The following is a 19,597-nucleotide window of genomic DNA, read 5'->3' as shown; positions in this document are numbered from 1 at the left end:
TACAAATTGTACTTGCATGCAAATGTCGAATTAAGTATTATAATTAAAGCACTAAATGCTGTTTGTTATATTTACGGTGTATTCAGACCAATAATTACATGGATGAGGTCAGGACGACGAATACCTGTAAAATGTATAATTTTGCCATCGAAAGTAAACTAAGGTGGAACAAGGTCGATTTGTCATGTCCGCCATCAACCGATTAAACCACAAACATTGACAATGTGAAATTACGTTAGATCATGGAAATTTGTAGCTTTTCGTTTTCGTTTTTAGTCGATCAGAATTTCCTGATACAACAAACACAACACGTTAAACACTAAGTTAAATTCTTTTAAAACAATGGTCACTAAACATAAATCAAATATAAAAAAAATGCCGATGGACAATCCTAAAATGGTATGTTAACTTAATATGAAAACAGTTGCGCTTTAAACTTAATTAACTCCAGGTATAGAAAAAAATACTTGTTAAGCAAAGTTAGAGGCATGCGCCTTGATTTCTAGTAATGTGATTAATGAAACAACGATTAACTCAATTAACAAATGTTTAAAATTATTTAGCTAAATTTCTGGGCTACTCAATCAACGTCAAATCCGTGGTATGACTGGAATACAAACAAAACGTCGAGCCGTAATAAAACCGAGGTCAGTAAGTTATTAAGCGAATTGGTTTTAATCACACTAAAGACTTACATTATAACAAAGTCGCTAACTTCTCGTTAAAAGATTACAGTTCATGTGTATTCTGTAATTTCATCATTTCACTAGAAAGCTTCTTGAAAGTGTGATCAATGAATATATATAATATTATGGTAATTTAATATTTAATATCATAATTGTAATTAATAAATAACCTTTTTATATCATGAGGCTGAATAATTACTTGCTTTATGCATTATAGAGTCTCTTTGCAAAGTAAAATATTATGTATTATACGTTAATGGCTAGGTATTAAAAACAAACATTATAAGTTAAACACTGTCAATCTACGTATTTTTTATGTTAATTGTACCAAATTTCACGCAGAATAAACCCTCAAGCCATCTAAATTTTTATCGGTCCTTCAGTCAAGACCTTAGAGAATATTTGTTAACTTCTACGCTGCACGGTCTTCGCTACATCGGTGAAAAAAAACTAACTTGGTTTGAACGGTAAGTAAATAAAATAATAATGATTTATTACTGTGTGAAGGTGAATTCCTTCGCGTATAATTCAACCAGTTCCATTAAAATCAAGTCAATGCTAGTAATTATTTTTATCAGATAATAAAATATGTACAATTTCAATCATTGTTATCGAAGTAGATACCCTTAGATAGATTTATTGAATAGGTATTTTTTTTAAACTATGACGCTTAGAAACAAACATGTTAACAGAACTTAATCATTTACTTAATTTTGTGTATCAGAGCCGGCACATATTACTTAAATAAATATGATACCAATATCAGCCTTTATATTTTCACATACATAAATTACAAGTAAACAGAACTTAGCTGGTGCTAAGCTTAATTTAATTGTATAGATAGTTCATCAGGCGAAATAAATATCTTGCATGAAGAACTATCTGTGCACTTAACAAAATATATATTTTGGCTTCTCGAGCGTCATGACTTAATAACTTCACTGATCGAAAATATATAAAATGTATATTTGTATATATAGCTTAGACTGATAGTCTCACATAATTTTTGACCAATCATCATTTTTTACTGTTCAGTGCCCACTTTCGTGAATCTTACCAGTAAATGGCACAGATGACGAATTTATAGAAGCGTTCACACTGGGCATAAGTTTACTAAAGTTAGTAAACATGAGTATGTGATGCTGATGTTGTCCTAGCCGATATCTCAAGGGAGACAACTACAACTACACAGGCCAGGCCATATGCACAAGTGTGCAAATACAGGTGCAATCTCTATTCCTCACTCTCATAATCCGATGGAACGGCAAATCTGACACGATCAGAAAGAGTATAGGCACATGACCAACGCTTTTACGTGCTTTTTAGGCATAGAAGTGTACACACTTTTAACTTCCAGACTGTTACTCAGAATTATTCAATAAAAAAACCAATAACCTTTTATCAGCCATACTTGTGGCTTAAACCTAGAAAATCGGGACTCTGGCCTTATGTCTAGTCTTTCTTTTCATGCTGTGGAAACCTTGAGAAAGGTACTTGCGCCCCTTGCGGGGCAATATATCTAGTCACTAGGCCAACGAGGCAGTCTGAAGCTAGTATTAGTTATATAGTAATATTAATTTCTATTTTATACCACTATCAAAGTCGAACTTAGGAATCGACTAATTTCATTGAAAATTATTTATAATTTATAGGTTCTTCTGGTTAATCGCGTTCGGTAGTTCCTTGATATGCGCAGGATTCTTCATTTTAAATGTTTACGCAAAATGGCGAATGTCACCTATGATTGTAAGCATTAATCCAGAAAACATGCCTCTTCATAAACTACCATTCCCTGCACTCACGATCTGCAACGTCAATCAAGCTAAGAAATCAGTTGCTGAACGATATAAAAAGTTTGGGTAAATAAATATATATATATAAATAATATTTATTTTGAAAGATATACCATATGTATAAAAAACTGACTCTGTAAGTAATATTAGCTATTTCTTATCGCTATCATTGTACTAGCAATGTTCTGTCTCTTGTTCGTGTTAATACACTGGCCCACTCACTATTCGAACCGGATTAAGGCAGAACAAAGAAAGATAAATTGTCATTGTTACGTAATTCGTAACATCGTTTGTTGACAGGAAATCAAAAGGGCTCGAGGTTTTGTGCACCGAAACTAATTATTATTTTTAAAGTGACAATCATCGGTACAAATGTAATCTGTAAAATAATACTGTCTTTAGTAATTCATCATCACAATTTTCATATTTTCTTAAATTAAGATTTTAGAAGATTCAAGAAGAAAGAAATAAATTATTCGATTTTGTTTATTCCAAGAATAAATTGTTTTATTTTTTTATTGGCTTTTCTTTATCGTAAATAAATCATTTTTTTTTCTGTATAGCGATTCAATCGACAAAAAGCTGTTAGAAAGTCTGTGTTCAGATCAGACGGATGCTGATATTTTTGAAGATAATATTGCTGGAAACGCCGACTGGGATCACACACGCTCTTTTCTTATAAATGTCTGTACTAAATTTCAATTTTATAAACTCATAACTCTGCCAATATCTGCCATATCTTGATTTCCTAAGACTTGAAGGTCCTTTTAAGAAACTAGAAAACGAGGCAGTTTAGAATATTGTATTTAATCAATTAAGGCCGAATTAGGTAAATAATTACACAAATTTGCGTGCTGAGAGAATTGCTAAAATGTGTTCAATATGTTTTTTTATTTCATCTTGTAATCGACAGTGAAAATTAGGAATTATCTACCCTTAACTTTCAGGAATATAAGAATTAATAAAAAGTTGTAGAATTGCCTACGTCTAAATCTAATTGTGTTTGATTGGTATCTATTATATTTGACAGTACGCCAGAAGGCTATGTTAAAGGTCAATCCCGCAGGAAATATGAACTGTAATTATAATCTGTTTATAGATCTTTATATTTTAAATATTTATAGAAAACCTACATCCATAGGTTATGAGAAAAAAGTCATAATAGCTTAATTCACTTCACTGTGGAATTCAAAAATATATGTATAACGCAAATAAAATAAAATTTTCCTCGTTAGTTTTAAAATAAACAAGACTTATTTTCTTGAATTAAACCATAATAAACTTGTATACAATAATATAGGTAACCCAACCGTGCAACGAGATGCTATCATTATGTATTTGGAATTCAGCGAGTATGAATTGTCAAGACCTGTTCAATGCCCAACTCACTGATGAAGGTCTTTGCTGCACATTTAACGTGGTCCATCGGGAAAATATGTTCCGGAATCCGTAAGTGAATTAAAATTATACCTAAGGCAACATTCACACACTTTCCGTTGCGCAGATTCGTTTTATCATAAACGTTATTTTTCGGCGATAGCCATAGTTGAATGAACGCTTCATACGCAACAGTATTCCAGATTCCGTAAAAAGTACCGATCCAACAAATATATCAGGTCTTTACAGGTTCACCAGTTAGCTTAGCAACGGTCTTGTAAATGGATTGTGAAAATAACATCTTGTAGCAAAAGATCTGTTAAATACCACCCATCTGTGTAAATGTGCACGTTGTTGATACTTATTTTTATTTTTAAGTAGTTTTAGATGCCAACAGTGACTTTAATTTTTGATTGGTTTTACGAAAGCTTTTCAGTTTACATATAGAATAGCAATATTAAAAATTGTAATAATTTATTATTGTAGTAGAGACCTAAATGACATGAACATAACATTTCCATTACCGTCTGTGGATTGGACTCCTGAAAGTGGATTCCCTGACAATGCACCGGCTGACGGATTCCCTTGGAGGGCAAAGGGTAAGTACATAATTTTATATGAAAAACCTTTGAATGTTATGTTTTACATGAATAAAAATTTGATTTTAGTTTTTAGTGTACCTTGATGTCTGACGCTTTTACAAAATAATTTAATTAGGTACCTACTCGCCACTCGGCGCCGTAACATATACGGCTCAAGGCTTTTACAGCCAAAAGTGACGTAAAAATAGTTTACATGTAGATGTCTTGTAATATACAACAAGTATACTTACAATTGCTTCACAATATGTTTACAACAATGTTGTGTATATTCACAATAACACAGATTTTTTCGAAAGAATCGGTGACAATCATTGTATACATACAGGAGGAGGAAAGGAAAACTAATATTTCACCTTTCCAGCTTCACACAGTCAATACAATAGTCCTGGGGTATTAAGATTCTACAGTTATTTTTAACTTGGTCTAGTAAAAAGTTTAAAGATCATGTTAAGAAACATTGATAACTAAGGCATATTACTCAATGCAAGATTAAATTAAAGATAAAAAGTTTGACCCTAGTATTTATTGGTTTCTATATAAAAAATGAAATATATTTTAATGACATTCTCTGTAATTAAAATAGTGGAAAAAAGTAACAACTGAGTTGCTTGCCGGTTCTTCTCGGTAGAATCTACTTTCCGAACCGGAGGTAGCTTTACATTTAGTTCTACATTGTACATGACGATTCAAAAGTGTTTTCATGAAGCCACTTTAATCAAGAATATATTGATAATGATTCAATAATAAAAAATAAAAAAATGCCTGTTTATAACTATGTCTAATTGTTTAAAAAAAAATTGTAAATCTTTAACGCTGCTTAGGAATCGGAACTGATCATGGTTTAACATTAGTGTTAGATGCTAATGTTGCTGAATACTATTGTGCGTCTACGAAGAGCCCCGGTTTTAAGGTAAGTGTTTTTTTTCGCAATCATTAGACCCTGTAAATCTTTGAAATACCTTCTCATTACCTGGGCTTATTAGTGCTCATCTATATCAGTAATTTAAATAAGAACGGCCTTAACTGTCTTGTAAATTTAATTAATGAGTCGAATGACAGTTCGAGGATATTTGTTATTATTGAAATAAAGTTTTTGATATTTACGTTAAAAATTATTATTTACAAGTTGATAACTCATTCGCTTGATAAATTTAAGCGATAATCTTGTCAGATATGCTATCTCGCGAAATCCATATTAATTAAAAATTAATGCACTTAAGAGTACAATGAAGTTCAACTAAGTGGCTTAAGTTAGACCGACAGTCTATAGAATAATCTGCTTTTTTCATGTCATAATTTTCCTTTCAACATTATTAAAACCAAAAGTTATATATATATATATTTATAAAGAATTAGATAAAATATAATTATAATTTAATATTAAATTAATTATATCATAAGCATAATCAACTTTAAACAAACTCTTAGCAAACACAAGTAAAGCTGTATTGAAGTTAATTAGCTTTTAATATAATTTATTCACATTGAATGCTCACCTATAAATCTATAATATCGAATAATACTTTATTTCAATCTGTATACACATTGAAATAAAATACCTACTGTACAAACGTCCCAATTAATTCTTCTTCTTATTAATATTATAAATGAGAATTTTGATGGGTGAATGTATTAATACCGACAGAAAGGCAGAACGAATCTCAAAAAAAAATGGCACAGAGATATAGATATAGTCTATCACGTAGATCTTTATCCCATAAAAAATGTTTCTAGACAAACCACACCCAATATGGAGAGTCATACCAAACATAGTTCATAATATATAATATGATATTATTAATTACAAAAAACTTGTTTCACTGCATAAGTTTATTGAATCATACCTAAATATCTTCGTGTTGTGCTACTAGGTACATAGTAGTATCACGTTCAATTTTCATCCTAATTTTTAGGATACATTCGTGACACTGCGCCGTTCGCTCGCATATGAGTCACCTTTTATAATAAACTAGCTGAACATGAGGCTTTACCCGCGCGAAATTTATAAAACACAAACTTCCAATCCCCGTTTTACCCTCTTAGGGGTAGAGTTTCGTAAAATGTTAGCGAATATCTACATCATATAAAGAACCTACCTGCCAAGTTTCAATTTTATAGGTGTTATAGTTTCTGAGATTTCGTGATTAATCAGTGAGCGGTATTTCGCTTTTATAGATAGATTACTTATAAAATTAATAATTTTTGAGACAAGTGTGAGACAGGTCTGCAAAAAAATTGATTTCTTTCTTATATTTCTAGATACTTCTACATAACCCGACAGAAACGCCGAATATAGCAAAACTAGGGGAAGTTTATGGGCCCGGGATTGAGGCTCGTGTGGCAATACAACCTAGGATTCTAGACGCGCAACCGTCTTTGAAATTCATTGATGTCAATAAAAGACTTTGTCTTTTCTCCAGTGAAAAGAAATTAGTCTTCTACAGGTGATTATCATTTTAAGTTAAAAATACTACTTCTAAAGGTAGCGTTTATTTTTAAATATGTAACCAGCGGTAATATCAGCAAATAATGAAATTATTCTATGAAAATTCTAAGAATTATATCCCTATTAATTGACTACGACCCAGAATTCAATCATATTTATAGATATAAGACTAATTGATTGATTGTTTTGTTTTACAGAACTTACACACTGAGGAACTGCGAAATGGAATGTGAAGCTCGTATTATGTTGGATGTTTGCAAATGTGTGCTTTACTACATGCCGAGTACGTAACATTTTATACATTATATTATATTTTATGTGTAAGCCGAGTACAACTAATAACTACTTCTATACATTCTAATAGTTTCGGAACATCAGTTTCAAATAAAACATACTTAGAGTTATATATACCTACAGACGTCAAATTAAGTATGGTTTGGAGAATAAACGGAAAAAGGTTTGGAAGGTGTTTCAATGCGGCATGGTGGAAACACTCGTGACAAATTTCATTCGGCACATGCATATTTCACAGTCAGATGAATTATAAACACATTTAAAAATTCTAAGATACTTGCCTGGATTTGAGCCCACATTATTTGGTTGAAATAAACGTGCTCTAATAACTGGGCCATTTCGAACCTTAGAAGAAAAGAGCTTAGAAAAGCTTAGTAATAAAACTACTTTGGACTTGCCAAACTTTTCTACCAGCAGTATCAAATCTTGTCATCGCTTAGGAAGACCTTTGGACAGCAAGCCCAGACCTATAGTGGTCAAATTTACCGAGACTGCTATTAGGGATAAGGTCTGGTTCGCCAAAACGAAGTTGAAGGGCACCGGTGTCACAGAGTCAGAGTTCCTGACGAAAAGCCGACACAATGTGTTTTTGGAGGCCAGGAAGCGGTTCGGCATTAACAAGTGTTGGACACGAGACGGTTTGATACACATTATCGCCCCAGATGGATCTAGACATCGTGCCGAATGTTTATCTGATCTTGACTCGATTTCAACTTGTAAGTCCCCAGTCCAAAAAATTCCCATCGCAAACACTAGCGATAAAGTTACATTGCAGAGGTCAAAACGCGTAGTTAAGAAATAGTTATTTTATATTTATCTTTCTTCTTATTATTGTTTGTTTTTCTATAATTTAAAAATTATTTCTCTGTCTACCTGCTTTCGATTTAATTTTGTGTTGTGTAAAACTATTTACGAATCTATTTAGTTAAAAGTTAACGTCATTCTGACGTTTGTCAATCAGGCGCCATAGTTTTCTTGCTTTGGATGGTTAGTTTTTTAGTTCTATACTGGACATTTATAAAGATTGTCTCTATTTTATTTTCATATTCGATATAGATAGATAATAGATAAATATAGATATAATATTATTCCTTTTTAGTAAAAAATTTTGTTATGGCTGCCTGATAAATATATGTTTTTTTTTTTTTGTTCATATTCGTTATTAATGTTATTATTGCTTCTATTTTGTTATGTTTGTGTTTAAGTGATTATTCCTAGGCAACTGGCGGGTGAGTGTTCATATGAAATTAATTAACGTATAATTATTCATTTACCTATTTTTATTTTGTAATTATAAAATTAATATATATTATTATTATTTTACATATATATTTTATATATTTATCTTTATATTTTTACTTATTTTATTTGCTGAATATTTAATTTAAAAATGTCTAGAAACAATGACGATTTGGACGAAACTTTTCTTTCTTTTTCTTCTGATGGATTGAGCAGTAATGACAGCTTTCATAGTATCCCTTCGCTCGGTGAAACTATAAATTCTTTATTCACAGACTGTCTGAAATATTTTAATGTTATCCATATTAATGCTCAGAGTATTCCTGCACATTATCCTGATATGTTATCATCATTCGATTGCAATAAAATACATGCTATCCTCGTATCTGAGTCCTGGCTTAAACCCTGCTTACCTTCTACTTCCTACTCTCTTCCTGGATTTCATTTGATCCGTAACGACCGTGTAGGTCGGGCAGGTGGTGGAGTGGCGATCTATCTCCGTTCTCACATTCCATTTTCAATTATAAGTCAATCGACACCTCTGTCCGTTGAAGGGGCTGAACACCTTTTTATTGAGGTTATCTTTGGTCATATTAAGATGTTATTAGGTGTTTACTATAGTCCTAACCTCACGGTCGATTACTTTTCATCATTTGAAATCCTTCTAGAGCGATTTAAACCGTTGTATGCCCATACCATTCTTATGGGAGATTTTAATACATGTCTTTTAAAAAATGACCATCGCTCTAGTCTGTTGAAATCTGTACTGAATAGTGCAGATTTACAAATCCTACCCCTATCTGCTACTCATTCCTTCCCTAACTCTATCCCTTCTCTTCTTGACTTAATTTTGGTCTCTTCCGTTGATCATGTTGAAAAGCATGGGCAGTGCTCCGCCCTTGCTTTTTCATATCATGATCTTCTTTACCTCTCCTATAAAATCAAACCACCCAAAGCAAAATCGAGAATTCTTCTGCAGCGTAATTTTGGTGGAATGGATTTGAATAGTCTGCGGAAGGATGCTGCCAACATTGATTGGAGTGTTATTTTGAATGTTGATACAGTTAATGAGCAAGTTACAGTTTTTAATTCTCTAATAACTCAACTGTATGATTTACATGCACCAATTCGTCCTGTCCGGCTAAAACACCTTCCGGCACCTTGGCTCACCCCAGAAATAAAGAAGCTCCAAGAAAGAAAGAATGTTGCCAAGGCCAAGTATAGGTGTAATCCGACTGACACAAATCGCGACAAGTATCTGAAGGTTCGCAATCGCTGCAACAGGCTATGTAGGGATAATCAACGACGCCATATCCATAAATCTATAGCTGAGGAAGATGAGTCAGCTAGAGTCTGGAAATTTCTCAAGTCCTTAGGAGTTGGAAAAACATCCAAAAACATTAATACTCATAATATTAATTTAAATGAATTAAATAATCATTTTTCGTCCTCTCAAACTTTCGACACTGCTGTGAAGTCTAATACTTTAAAAGAAATTTCTGCTAAATCAACTCCTGAAAATTCTCCTTTTTCCTTTAGTCAATTTACTGATAGTGATGTTAAGAAGAACATTTTAGCAATAAATTCTGATGCCGTTGGTTCGGATTGCATTAGTCGTAAGATGATCCTCCCAATCCTAGATATCATAATTCCTGTAGTCACACATATTTTAAACCAATCCATTATCCTTTGTGAATTCCCTGAATCCTGGAAAGACGCACAAGTCATCCCCCTCCCCAAAAAAACAAATCCCTCATCTTACACTGATTATCGCCCTATATCCATTCTCCCTTTCCTGTCTAAAGTACTTGAGCGCCTTATTCACAATCAATTAAACCAATACCTTTCAAAAAATGTCCTATTGAATCCTTTACAATCTGGCTTTCGTCCTGGTCATAGTACGACTACGGCTCTGATCAAAATAACTGATGACATTAGATTAGGAATGGATAATCAACAGGTTACTGTGTTGACATTATTAGATTTTAGTAATGCTTTCAACACTGTAGACTTTGATATTCTTCTTGCTATTTTGTGTTCTCTTAACATATCTCCTAAAGTAATCGATTGGTTTCATTCTTACTTGTTTGGGCGCCGGCAACGGATAAGAGTTCAAGATTCTTTCTCAGAATGGGCTCCTATAACTGCTGGCGTTCCACAAGGTGGCGTGTTGTCTCCCCTCTTGTTTTCGGTCTTTATAAGTACCATCACTTCTCATATATGTTCTCTCTATCACCTGTATGCAGATGATCTTCAGATCTATTCACAAAGTAAAATTGCGAACCTTCCTGAAACTATACATTTAGTAAATAATGATTTATTAAATATTTCAAAGTGGTCTACTGCATTTGGATTACGTGTAAACCCAAATAAAACACAGGTGCTGATTATTGGTAGTTCAAAATTAATTTCACGTATATCTTTTTCGGATCTTCCGGCTGTACACTTTAGCGGTGTTAACATACCGTTCAGTGTTACAGCTAGAAATTTGGGAATTACCTTTGACCAGCACCTGTCTTGGGAACCACAGATAAGTGAGACTAGTAAAAAAATTTTTGCAGCCGTTGGCTCCCTTCGAAGATTACGCAACTTTCTACCCATCCCTACCAAAATTATGTTAGCACAGTCACTCCTACTACCAATTCTCGATTATGCTGACGCATGTTATCTTGATCTAAAAGAGGAGCAACTTAATAAACTTGAGCGTCTCCAAAATCTTTGCATCAGATTCATATTTGGTCTTCGTAAATTTGATCACGTTTCTGAATTTCGTAAAAAGCTCAAGTGGCTCCCAATCCGGCTTCGCAGGAATACTCACATCCTTCAACTTCTGTACTGTTTTCTGTTCAATCCGTCCTCTCCTTCATATCTAAAAGAACGTTTTCAATTTCTCAGTTCTTCACATAGCCATAATCTTCGTTCTGAAGAGAATTTGGTGCTAAAAATACCTCCCCATACAACATCTTTTTATAGTGACTCATTTACAGTCCATTCAATTCGTCTTTGGAACTCTCTTCCACTAGAAGCAAGACGTGCACCAACTATTACTTCTTTTAAAAAAATGATAAAAGAGCACTATCTTGCTTCATGAAGAAATACTGCAATTCAATATTTTATTTATTATGTAAGTATCTATAGTATGTAAATGTATATATTTATAATGTATATGTATATTATATTGTTATATAATTATATATTTATGGAATATTTATTTATGTATCGTATATATACATATATGTGTGTGTATATGTGTATATATATATACATATATATATATTGTATCTATTTTTTTTTTATGTATTAAATAATTTGTACACCCCTACCATCCTATCTCTCTCCTCTACCAAAGGTTGCCTGGAAGAGATCGCTGTTTTAGCGATAAGGCCGCCTATTGTACATTTTTCTTTTCTTTGTTTTTGTTGTACTCCTATTATTTTTGTCTATATTGGTGTGCAATAAAGAGTATATAAATAAAAAATAAATAAAAATATAAAATTGTTGACCAAGATTTTCTATGAACTTTCTCCGCTATCTAGGAAAAAGAATACATTATGTTTTTGAGTTAACTCAGCTCTGCGTCATGATACAAAAATAGTGTTCATATATTATGCTTATTTGTTAATATTTTCATGATCTACAATTTAGGTGACATACATTTGCCACTTACTGTTGCTCGATGTTGAGATATCGAAGAGGAACAAAAAATATTACGGGACACATCAGACATCGACGTCTAATAAAATGTCTATTATAAAACTTTTAATACAAGTTGAAATAAATATACAAACCCTAATTAATATTTATAATTTATTATTTTCAGAAAATAAGACAACTCGTGTATGTGGCAAAGCAGACGCTAAATGTTACGGCAATATGAAGAAATATGTTCCTCGTGGTAATATACTTAATAGATAGAGTACAGTTTTTTTATATAGAATACTAGCAATACCCCAAATTAATTAAGTAATTACTAATATTCCTATTTACCCCTCCTTTTAAGCTTATCACTTGTGTTAGGAATGGGGACGACGATAGCCCAAGGTATCAGGATCGATCCTGCGACTTTTTATAAATCTCCTGTACTATCTAACGTATGAGCTTATATGTCGTCTTTTACATATGTCGGGTGTCGGGCACGAAAAACAACAATGAATAGATCTACGAAATGATCAAGAGAAATGATTACTGCAAGGGCTCGTTTAATATTATATGTGTATATGATACTCTGTAATCAACCTATACCAGAACTATGCCGATGAGTATTAATATAGGTATGATTGACACTAGAGGCTGTTTGATAACTGACAATCATGCAACGATTACTACGGATTGATAAATAATAAATCTATAACACACTTACCGCGTATTAATGATCGATTCGTATAAATTCATTATTTCACTTATAATAGAAGACGAATTTTTGGCGATGGTGCTGAACAATTAGCAGAAAACTACTGCAAGCGAATGAATGGTGCAAGATATCTTATCGAATATAGTGCACATAAATGTGCGGAAATATAGCTCCGCGCTCTCTATTTCACAATTCCCACTCTCCACAAATATATCCCCAATAGTCCCAAAATAAAAATAAAACGCAATTTTACAGGGTCGAAGAACGACGAACTGCTTTTTTTCCTTATCAGACCATCGGTTGTTACTAATATTGTGTATTCCTACGAAACTATTGATAAACAATCAATCACACAAAAAATAAACAGCCGTTGTTTGCAGGGCGCGAAAGAGCTTGCGAGGAATGTCTTCCGGCTTGTACGGAGATCTCTTACTTCGAGAGACCGAGCAGCGCGATGCTAAGCAAATTTCTCGTGGGCCACTACACCCAGAGCATTACCCTAGCGCAAAACAAAACAGCAGAATATTTTACGTACGTAATAATTACATTTTTGTTTATTTTACAATAAAAAAGTTCCCAGTTTGTTTATGACCAATAAGTATAAACAGCGCTAATCTGTAAAATTCTTGGAAACCGGCGAACAATTTTATGGTTCGCTATTTCCTTAAAATATAACTTTCTATCGTTTCAAATAAGATAAAATTATATATAATAATAGTGTTGCATATGGATAGTCCACTATCGATAGTCTATCGGTAGTTAAGGTGTAAGCGATCGTATCGATAGTTTATCGATAGTATTTTTAATAGAATGTCTTATTACTTTTATTTCAGTGAAAACATGTTAGTGATTCATTTTTACTTTGAAGATAATTCATTCATGAGATTCACAAAAGGAGAAATATTCGGACTCACGGAGTTTTTATGTAAGTCTTTATTTATAGAAATAGTAAATATCTGGTAACCAATCGTTTTAATTAGTCTTCGACATTAACGGATAATGTTTTTGTTTTGTTTTATTAACTCATGCTTGACAGTCAGGTAAAAAATCGTGAGGAAATCTACATATCGGATGAAAATCTATCACACACCACAAGTAGTAGATTTTCATACGCAATGGACCAGCATGGTAAAATAAGCCCCAAATCTTCAGAAGGCGTTAGCCTCGCAGTCGGACGTTTATAAACTGTTTTTATGTATTCTACCAAATATTGATTTAACCTGACTTGTTACTATATACTTAATTTTGGAAATAAAACGGTGTTTGAATCACTTAACGTATTTATTTTTAACTATATACAAAATAAAAATTTAAATATTGAAATCAATCAATGGTAAATTTGTTAAAACAGATTTCTATTGATGAATTTGATATGAAATGAAATGTACCTGGTGTAGCGTACAACCGAACGTCGTCATAATAAGTTAGTCCGGTGGTCGGTGTTCATTTTCAATCATTTGATAATTTTTAAATAGTTCTGTTTTTTCCAAATAACACAGAATAAACACATTAACTCGAAATAAATAATGTTCAGAGTGTATATTATATCCTGCACAATTGGCTAGTCATAAGCATGGCAAGATAACTGCCATGTCTCAAGTCGGTCAGTAAATAAATCCTACCGAAATCATACAAGATTTAATTAAGATATTATATTATGTAAGAATAAAAAGTTATTTTTTAACTCTTCTCTTCTGTTGGATGACAACTCGTAATTATTTTTTCAGCGAACACTGGTGGACTTCTTGGTCTCTGCATGGGCTTCAGTATGATGAGTGCAGTGGAACTCTTGTACTACATCACATTACGAGTCTTATGTGTTGCGAGACAAAGTAAATCTATACAACCATTTAATAAATAAATGATTTGAAAATAACTTACAATGTTTTGTTCAAAGTTAATTTTAATAAAATTCAGATCTTTTCTTATCTGGTAACGTAGTTTGCAGATGGAATGGGATGTTTAGCAACAGTTACTTATCCCCATTTTAAAGACAATAAATAGCATATTTAAATTTAAAATTTTATTCTGAAAGACATTATTATATTTTCTCACAGTTATTCAATCAGTCTCAGACAATTGTATGATAAATTACTTTTACCAATATATCCTATTATCAGGAGTTAACGTCATAAAAATCAACTAATTGCATATAAAGCTGCAATTCCACTGAAATTATTAGTTATTTCTGTGTTGGCAACTCAACTGTTTCCATATGGTCCTTTCCAAATTCAAGTAAGACATACTGAGCAAGGATGCACACAAAGCACAAGAGGTAAGGCCTTACAAATATTCTTTTAATGAAAAATGGAAACATGATCATCAAGATTATTAATGCTTTAGTTGAACATGAGATTTGCCCGGAAACTGTCATCACTAGCATATTGAGAATTTGAAACTGCAATAGTTGCCATTATCCAGTTCCTAGCTTTACCAAATACTAACCAAAGAGACCACCAAATAGAAATCTTAGATATTAATTTCAGGCAACATTAAACTTTCAATAATTTACTTCAATACTCCATATTTAATTTTAAATAACTGTTCACTCAATGTTCACTTTAGCACTTAGTTCATGATTGTTGCCTTGGTTGTCCTTGTTGTGGCGGCGCAGGGGGTGCGGGGGGCGCAGGCGCATCCGGCGGTTGTAGGGTACGCGTACGCCGTCGCGTGTAATGTTGCCATAACAAAATAGCTTGGTCATCCATAAATTTGCAAACCTAAAATAAATGACAATCAATCTATTAATTTAATATTTAATTTAATTAAGACAAGAAAAAGTGCATGTTTTAAGAGTGATAATTAACAATGAGAAAATTGAACCAAAGCATTAGACAATTGAAAAAATTCTTAATATTAGTATGATACACAGAACAGTTGAATTAAATAAAGCTATAATGTAGTTTATACATACACCTTTAAAGACATATCACTTTGAATGTTACCCAATTCAGTTATTAATTTTAAGTGCTTAGTGATGAGTTGATGGTGTAACTTTTTCAATAAATAAATATACAGAATGATATTTTGTATTACTTAAATAGCTAGTTTTGTTGATGGTACCTCTTAGTTTAAGGTGTTTCTATCACTATCCAAGTGCAATAGTTCTATTATATTAAAACCGTAGACTGACTTTTAATAAATTAATATTAGTAATAATACCAACCTGAGCGGAGACACATTCCCTCCTGAATGCTTCATGTTGTAGTAATTCTAGGAAGTGCAAACACATAGGGTATTTCAGATAACGAGCATATTCTGGTTCACGCCAATACTGAAGGTACTTCAAATAGTTGATGAATGGCTGCTCCTTGAGATAGCCACGTTGTGCTAAAACTATGACAAAAAAAGAAGAAAAATTATATAATATTTATAAGTTTTTGTTTCGTTTTGATGTATGATTTTTTTGTGACATAATAAGGCAGAAGGGCCATCTGGTGATAAATGTTCACCACTGCCCATAGACATTACTCTTTTATATACTACGATATTACGATATTACCTCTGTCAAAAATATTTACCATTCCTTACATTGCCAATGCACCACCAGTCTTGGAAAATAAGACTAAGGTTATGTGCCTTGTGGCTGCTCACTCACTATTTAAATTAAAATTATTTTAATATTCATAAATTAAGATCATATATAATTTTAATATTTAATCAGACACAATCTTTAATTAAAATAATGTTTATGTTTATAATCTGTATAATAAACATTGTATTACAAAATATAACTTTATGGAATTGTAATTTATTATAATGAATTTGTTCAACATAATTTAAAGGAAGTAGCTATCTGCTTAACAAAAATGTATAAACTTGTTATATGCACAATAGTAAGATCCTAACCTAAATAAAAGTATTTAGTACACTAAAACTTAACCTAAATGTAAATACAAAACTAAGTTAAGATGTTCTTAATATAGTATAACTTTACAGATATTATGTTGAGGTTTAGCTTGTGGTTATGATATTAAGAATAATCAGATGAAATAAAAAATACAGTTTCAACTTACAATGAATATAATTAGGATTGGCTAAGCACTGCACAAATTCAAGTTCCACTTGAAATCTGATTCTGTTTTGTTCCTCAGTTTCCATGACTGAAATAAACTAATTTATGTTAAAAAGTTCACACAATAACTGGACTTCAATCAATATACTTACTTATTATGAATTATCTGAGGCTGGCAAACACAAATTAGTAAACAGCACTATCAACAAGGAATAATATAAATATACATTACTGTTTTTACCTTTTCCAGCCATCATTTTGTAAGGATTTTTATTTATGCGTTTTATATTCAAACAAAATAAAAGAATTTGTATCAATTCAATTTTCTACATCAGCATTTTAAGAACAAAATAATAAATAAAACTTAATTTACGAAATGAAAGTTACAAATTTCAAAACAATCTACATTTTCATCCATATCAAATAGATGATTCAAAATTGTATTTACATTAATATATTATTTACAATTGTATTCAATTAAACAAAAGGCATAAAAAAAACTTTGGATTCGGAACTGCAGGCAGATTCTAACTTTTAAGTTCTAGCTTTAATTTAACCTTTTAATAACTGTCAAGTGTCAAATGTCAAATTTTAAGTTGGTGATTCTTATATCCAAAGAGTATAATTTAAATTCCATAGTCCACAGATAAGGCTAGACGCTAAAGATAAAATAAGTTAGAGGCACATGTTAAGGCCCAACAGCGGTAGTAACATTATAAAACATTATTAATTTTATTAAAATTCTAAAATAAATTAAGTATAAATTCCTAGAATATTTGAAATCAATGTTATTAAAATAATTAAACCACCGGATGATTATAGTTTTTGTCAACACAATTTTAATTTTAGTCTACGTAAGTGGAAACTTGATTGCTTTTATTAATTATTTATTTTATGATAACTGTATGTACTCCTTAACAATACCTAATAAACAACACACAAATGAAAAAAATTACACATTTGCTAATTGTCAATAATAGTCGAATTGTATTAGATACTTATATTATACCATAACATCTGCTTAAAAAAACAATTCATACAAATAAACGATTATGATTATCAAACTGTAAAGTAACTATGAAAATATTTTTAAAGTTTTCCACCCTGAGACATACCGATTTCCGATTCTTAAACTCGGACTGTCATTCAAAATGTTCAATGACAAACATGTTATTTAACTTGATTTTAACAAAAAATATTTCTAAAATATGCACAAGTACATTATGTCGTTTATATCCCCTAATAACAAGAAGCGCAACAACCACCAGCAATGCCGAAACAGTGGACTTGGCTTATTCATCTTACGAATATACTGATAATACTTCAGCGATGCCTCCGCTAGTTATATTACATGGACTTTTGGGTTCGAAAAATAACTGGAACAGTATGAGCAAAGCCATTCATAAGAAAACTGGTAGAAAGGTCATTAGTATTGATGCTAGAAACCACGGCGACAGTAAACATTCACCTCAACACACTTACCTTCATATGGCGCATGACGTAATGAAGCTGCTCAAAAAGCTGGAAATATCAAAAGTCTCCGTAATGGGACACAGTATGGGCGGGCGCACTGCCATGGTGTTGTCACTACTCTGTGTAAGTTGATCGTAATTTTTATCAATATAAAACAGAATTTGGTTACATATGGAATAAACTGAAATGGATATGAATACATGAATAATATATATTGTAATTTCAGTCTGATTTGGTATCGAGCCTGATTGTTGTAGATATATCTCCTGTTAAGACAAGCCCACAGATATTTTCAATGATAAATCTCTTTGATGCCATGGTCGCTGTGTCTATTAGATCAGGGATTGCCATGTCCAAGGCAAGGAAGCTTGCTGATGACCAACTGAAAGCAATAATCCCAGATGTCAATCTACGAAACTTTTTAATCACAAACTTAGTACAAACTAACAATGGCTCCTACACTTGGAGAGTTAATATACCTTCTTTGAAAGACAATTTTCAGCAAAACATTGCAACCTTTCCAGCCAGCTTAAAAGGTTTGCAATATGCCGGCCCTACTCTCTTTATTGGAGGATCTCTATCTGATTATATTGGGTACTTATTTTTAATATATTTACTGAACATACTATAGAATAAATAACGGTTAATACATGCTAATATATTAGTTTAATAAATAAGTACAATAACATTACTATTGAAGAAAATACCAGGATTAAAATGCTAAAATTTTTATTTATTGTTTTATATTGCAGTAAAAATGACCTGCCAGAGATTCAGGAGTACTTTCCACTAGCAGACCTCACATTCATTGAAGGTGCCGGACATTGGGTACACAGTCAAAAACCTGAGAAATTCCTTGAAATTGTGTGTAAATTCCTTTCAGAAAAATAATATTGGCATAAATTTACATAATTTATTAACTTTAATTTTACTAAATATACTGTGTATGGTATATAAATGTATATATTATATACTTTATAATATATACTCACTATTCAATAAAAAATTGTTTGTTATTAGTTTTTTAGTTGTATAGTTTTACTGTTAATTAATTATATAATTGAAAACAAATGTTTTTGTTTTTATTTATAAATAAAATTATAAATATGTATATTTAAGCAAATTGAGATTAAAAAACTTATTATATTTAGGTTCATAAGCTAACCAACGAGTTATTCACTTTTTAATAGTTGACTTTGAATGTTGCAAAGCTAACTTTAAAACAGATACAAAAATAAATATAAACTGCCTCATCTTATTTATAAGTTCTTAGTTCTTACATACATTTTAATACAAAAAATGTATCCGTTTTTTTCTTATA

The 19,597-nt window shown here is 31.7% G+C and overlaps 3 protein-coding genes across 6 annotated transcripts; 2 read left to right on the top strand and 1 right to left on the bottom strand.

Moving 5' to 3' along the window:
- The first annotated feature begins 375 nt into the window (after window positions 1-375).
- Window positions 376-14,649, top strand: LOC125072110 (pickpocket protein 28-like). The gene is made up of 13 exons (XM_047682621.1): window positions 376-399; window positions 1,029-1,153; window positions 2,339-2,545; window positions 3,043-3,163; window positions 3,780-3,928; window positions 4,343-4,455; window positions 5,280-5,368; window positions 6,718-6,902; window positions 7,102-7,187; window positions 7,639-7,914; window positions 13,169-13,319; window positions 13,622-13,713; window positions 14,516-14,649. The coding sequence occupies exons 1-13, from the start codon at window positions 376-378 to the stop codon at window positions 14,647-14,649; spliced, it is 1,752 nt and encodes a 583-aa protein (XP_047538577.1).
- Window positions 14,650-15,067: 418 nt separating this feature from the next.
- On the bottom strand, window positions 15,068-17,367 carry LOC125071964 (mediator of RNA polymerase II transcription subunit 31-A). 4 transcript variants are annotated; one of them, XM_047682417.1, is made up of 5 exons: window positions 17,045-17,367; window positions 16,956-16,969; window positions 16,805-16,891; window positions 15,955-16,124; window positions 15,068-15,508 (listed from the first exon to the last, which is right to left on the bottom strand). In XM_047682417.1, the coding sequence occupies exons 3-5, from the start codon at window positions 16,887-16,889 to the stop codon at window positions 15,362-15,364; spliced, it is 402 nt and encodes a 133-aa protein (XP_047538373.1). In that variant the 5' UTR covers window positions 16,890-16,891; window positions 16,956-16,969; window positions 17,045-17,367; the 3' UTR covers window positions 15,068-15,361. The 4 variants fall into 4 exon arrangements, with proteins under 4 accessions (XP_047538373.1, XP_047538372.1, XP_047538371.1 ...); XM_047682416.1 differs by having other exon boundaries at window positions 16,805-16,901; window positions 16,956-17,367; XM_047682415.1 differs by having other exon boundaries at window positions 16,956-17,367.
- A 537-nt stretch (window positions 17,368-17,904) lies between these two features.
- LOC125071882 (protein ABHD11-like) lies at window positions 17,905-19,204 on the top strand. The gene is made up of 3 exons (XM_047682300.1): window positions 17,905-18,399; window positions 18,503-18,870; window positions 19,029-19,204. The coding sequence occupies exons 1-3, from the start codon at window positions 17,962-17,964 to the stop codon at window positions 19,165-19,167; spliced, it is 945 nt and encodes a 314-aa protein (XP_047538256.1). The 5' UTR covers window positions 17,905-17,961; the 3' UTR covers window positions 19,168-19,204.
- The last annotated feature ends 393 nt before the right edge of the window (window positions 19,205-19,597 follow it).

Source organism: Vanessa atalanta, chromosome 20 (assembly GCF_905147765.1).
Source record: "Vanessa atalanta chromosome 20, ilVanAtal1.2, whole genome shotgun sequence".
NCBI classification, from domain to species: Eukaryota; Metazoa; Arthropoda; class Insecta; order Lepidoptera; family Nymphalidae; genus Vanessa; species Vanessa atalanta.
The sequence above is the reverse complement of the archived record's forward strand: the minus strand, read 5'-3'. Positions and strand labels throughout refer to the sequence as shown.

What these genes read in the sequence shown, in the direction of transcription:
- LOC125072110 (XM_047682621.1), top strand. Translation starts at nt 376, where the DNA reads ATGCCGATGGACAATCCTAAAATG. An exon ending in GAACGATATAAAAAGTTTGG is followed by an intron (nt 2,546 to 3,042) that starts GTAAATAAATAT and finishes TTTTCTGTATAG; the next exon opens with CGATTCAATCGACAAAAAGC. An exon ending in AAGAAATTAGTCTTCTACAG is followed by an intron (nt 6,903 to 7,101) that starts GTGATTATCATT and finishes TTTGTTTTACAG; the next exon opens with AACTTACACACTGAGGAACT.
- LOC125071964 (XM_047682414.1), bottom strand. An exon ending in CAATCCTAATTATATTCATT is followed by an intron (nt 16,125 to 16,804) that starts GTAAGTTGAAAC and finishes TTTTTGTCATAG; the next exon opens with TTTTAGCACAACGTGGCTAT. An exon ending in GGGAATGTGTCTCCGCTCAG is followed by an intron (nt 15,509 to 15,954) that starts GTTGGTATTATT and finishes CATTTATTTTAG; the next exon opens with GTTTGCAAATTTATGGATGA.
- LOC125071882 (XM_047682300.1), top strand. Translation starts at nt 17,962, where the DNA reads ATGACAAACATGTTATTTAACTTGATTTTAACAAAAAATATTTCTAAA. An exon ending in TGGTGTTGTCACTACTCTGT is followed by an intron (nt 18,400 to 18,502) that starts GTAAGTTGATCG and finishes TTGTAATTTCAG; the next exon opens with TCTGATTTGGTATCGAGCCT. An exon ending in TCTCTATCTGATTATATTGG is followed by an intron (nt 18,871 to 19,028) that starts GTACTTATTTTT and finishes TTTATATTGCAG; the next exon opens with TAAAAATGACCTGCCAGAGA.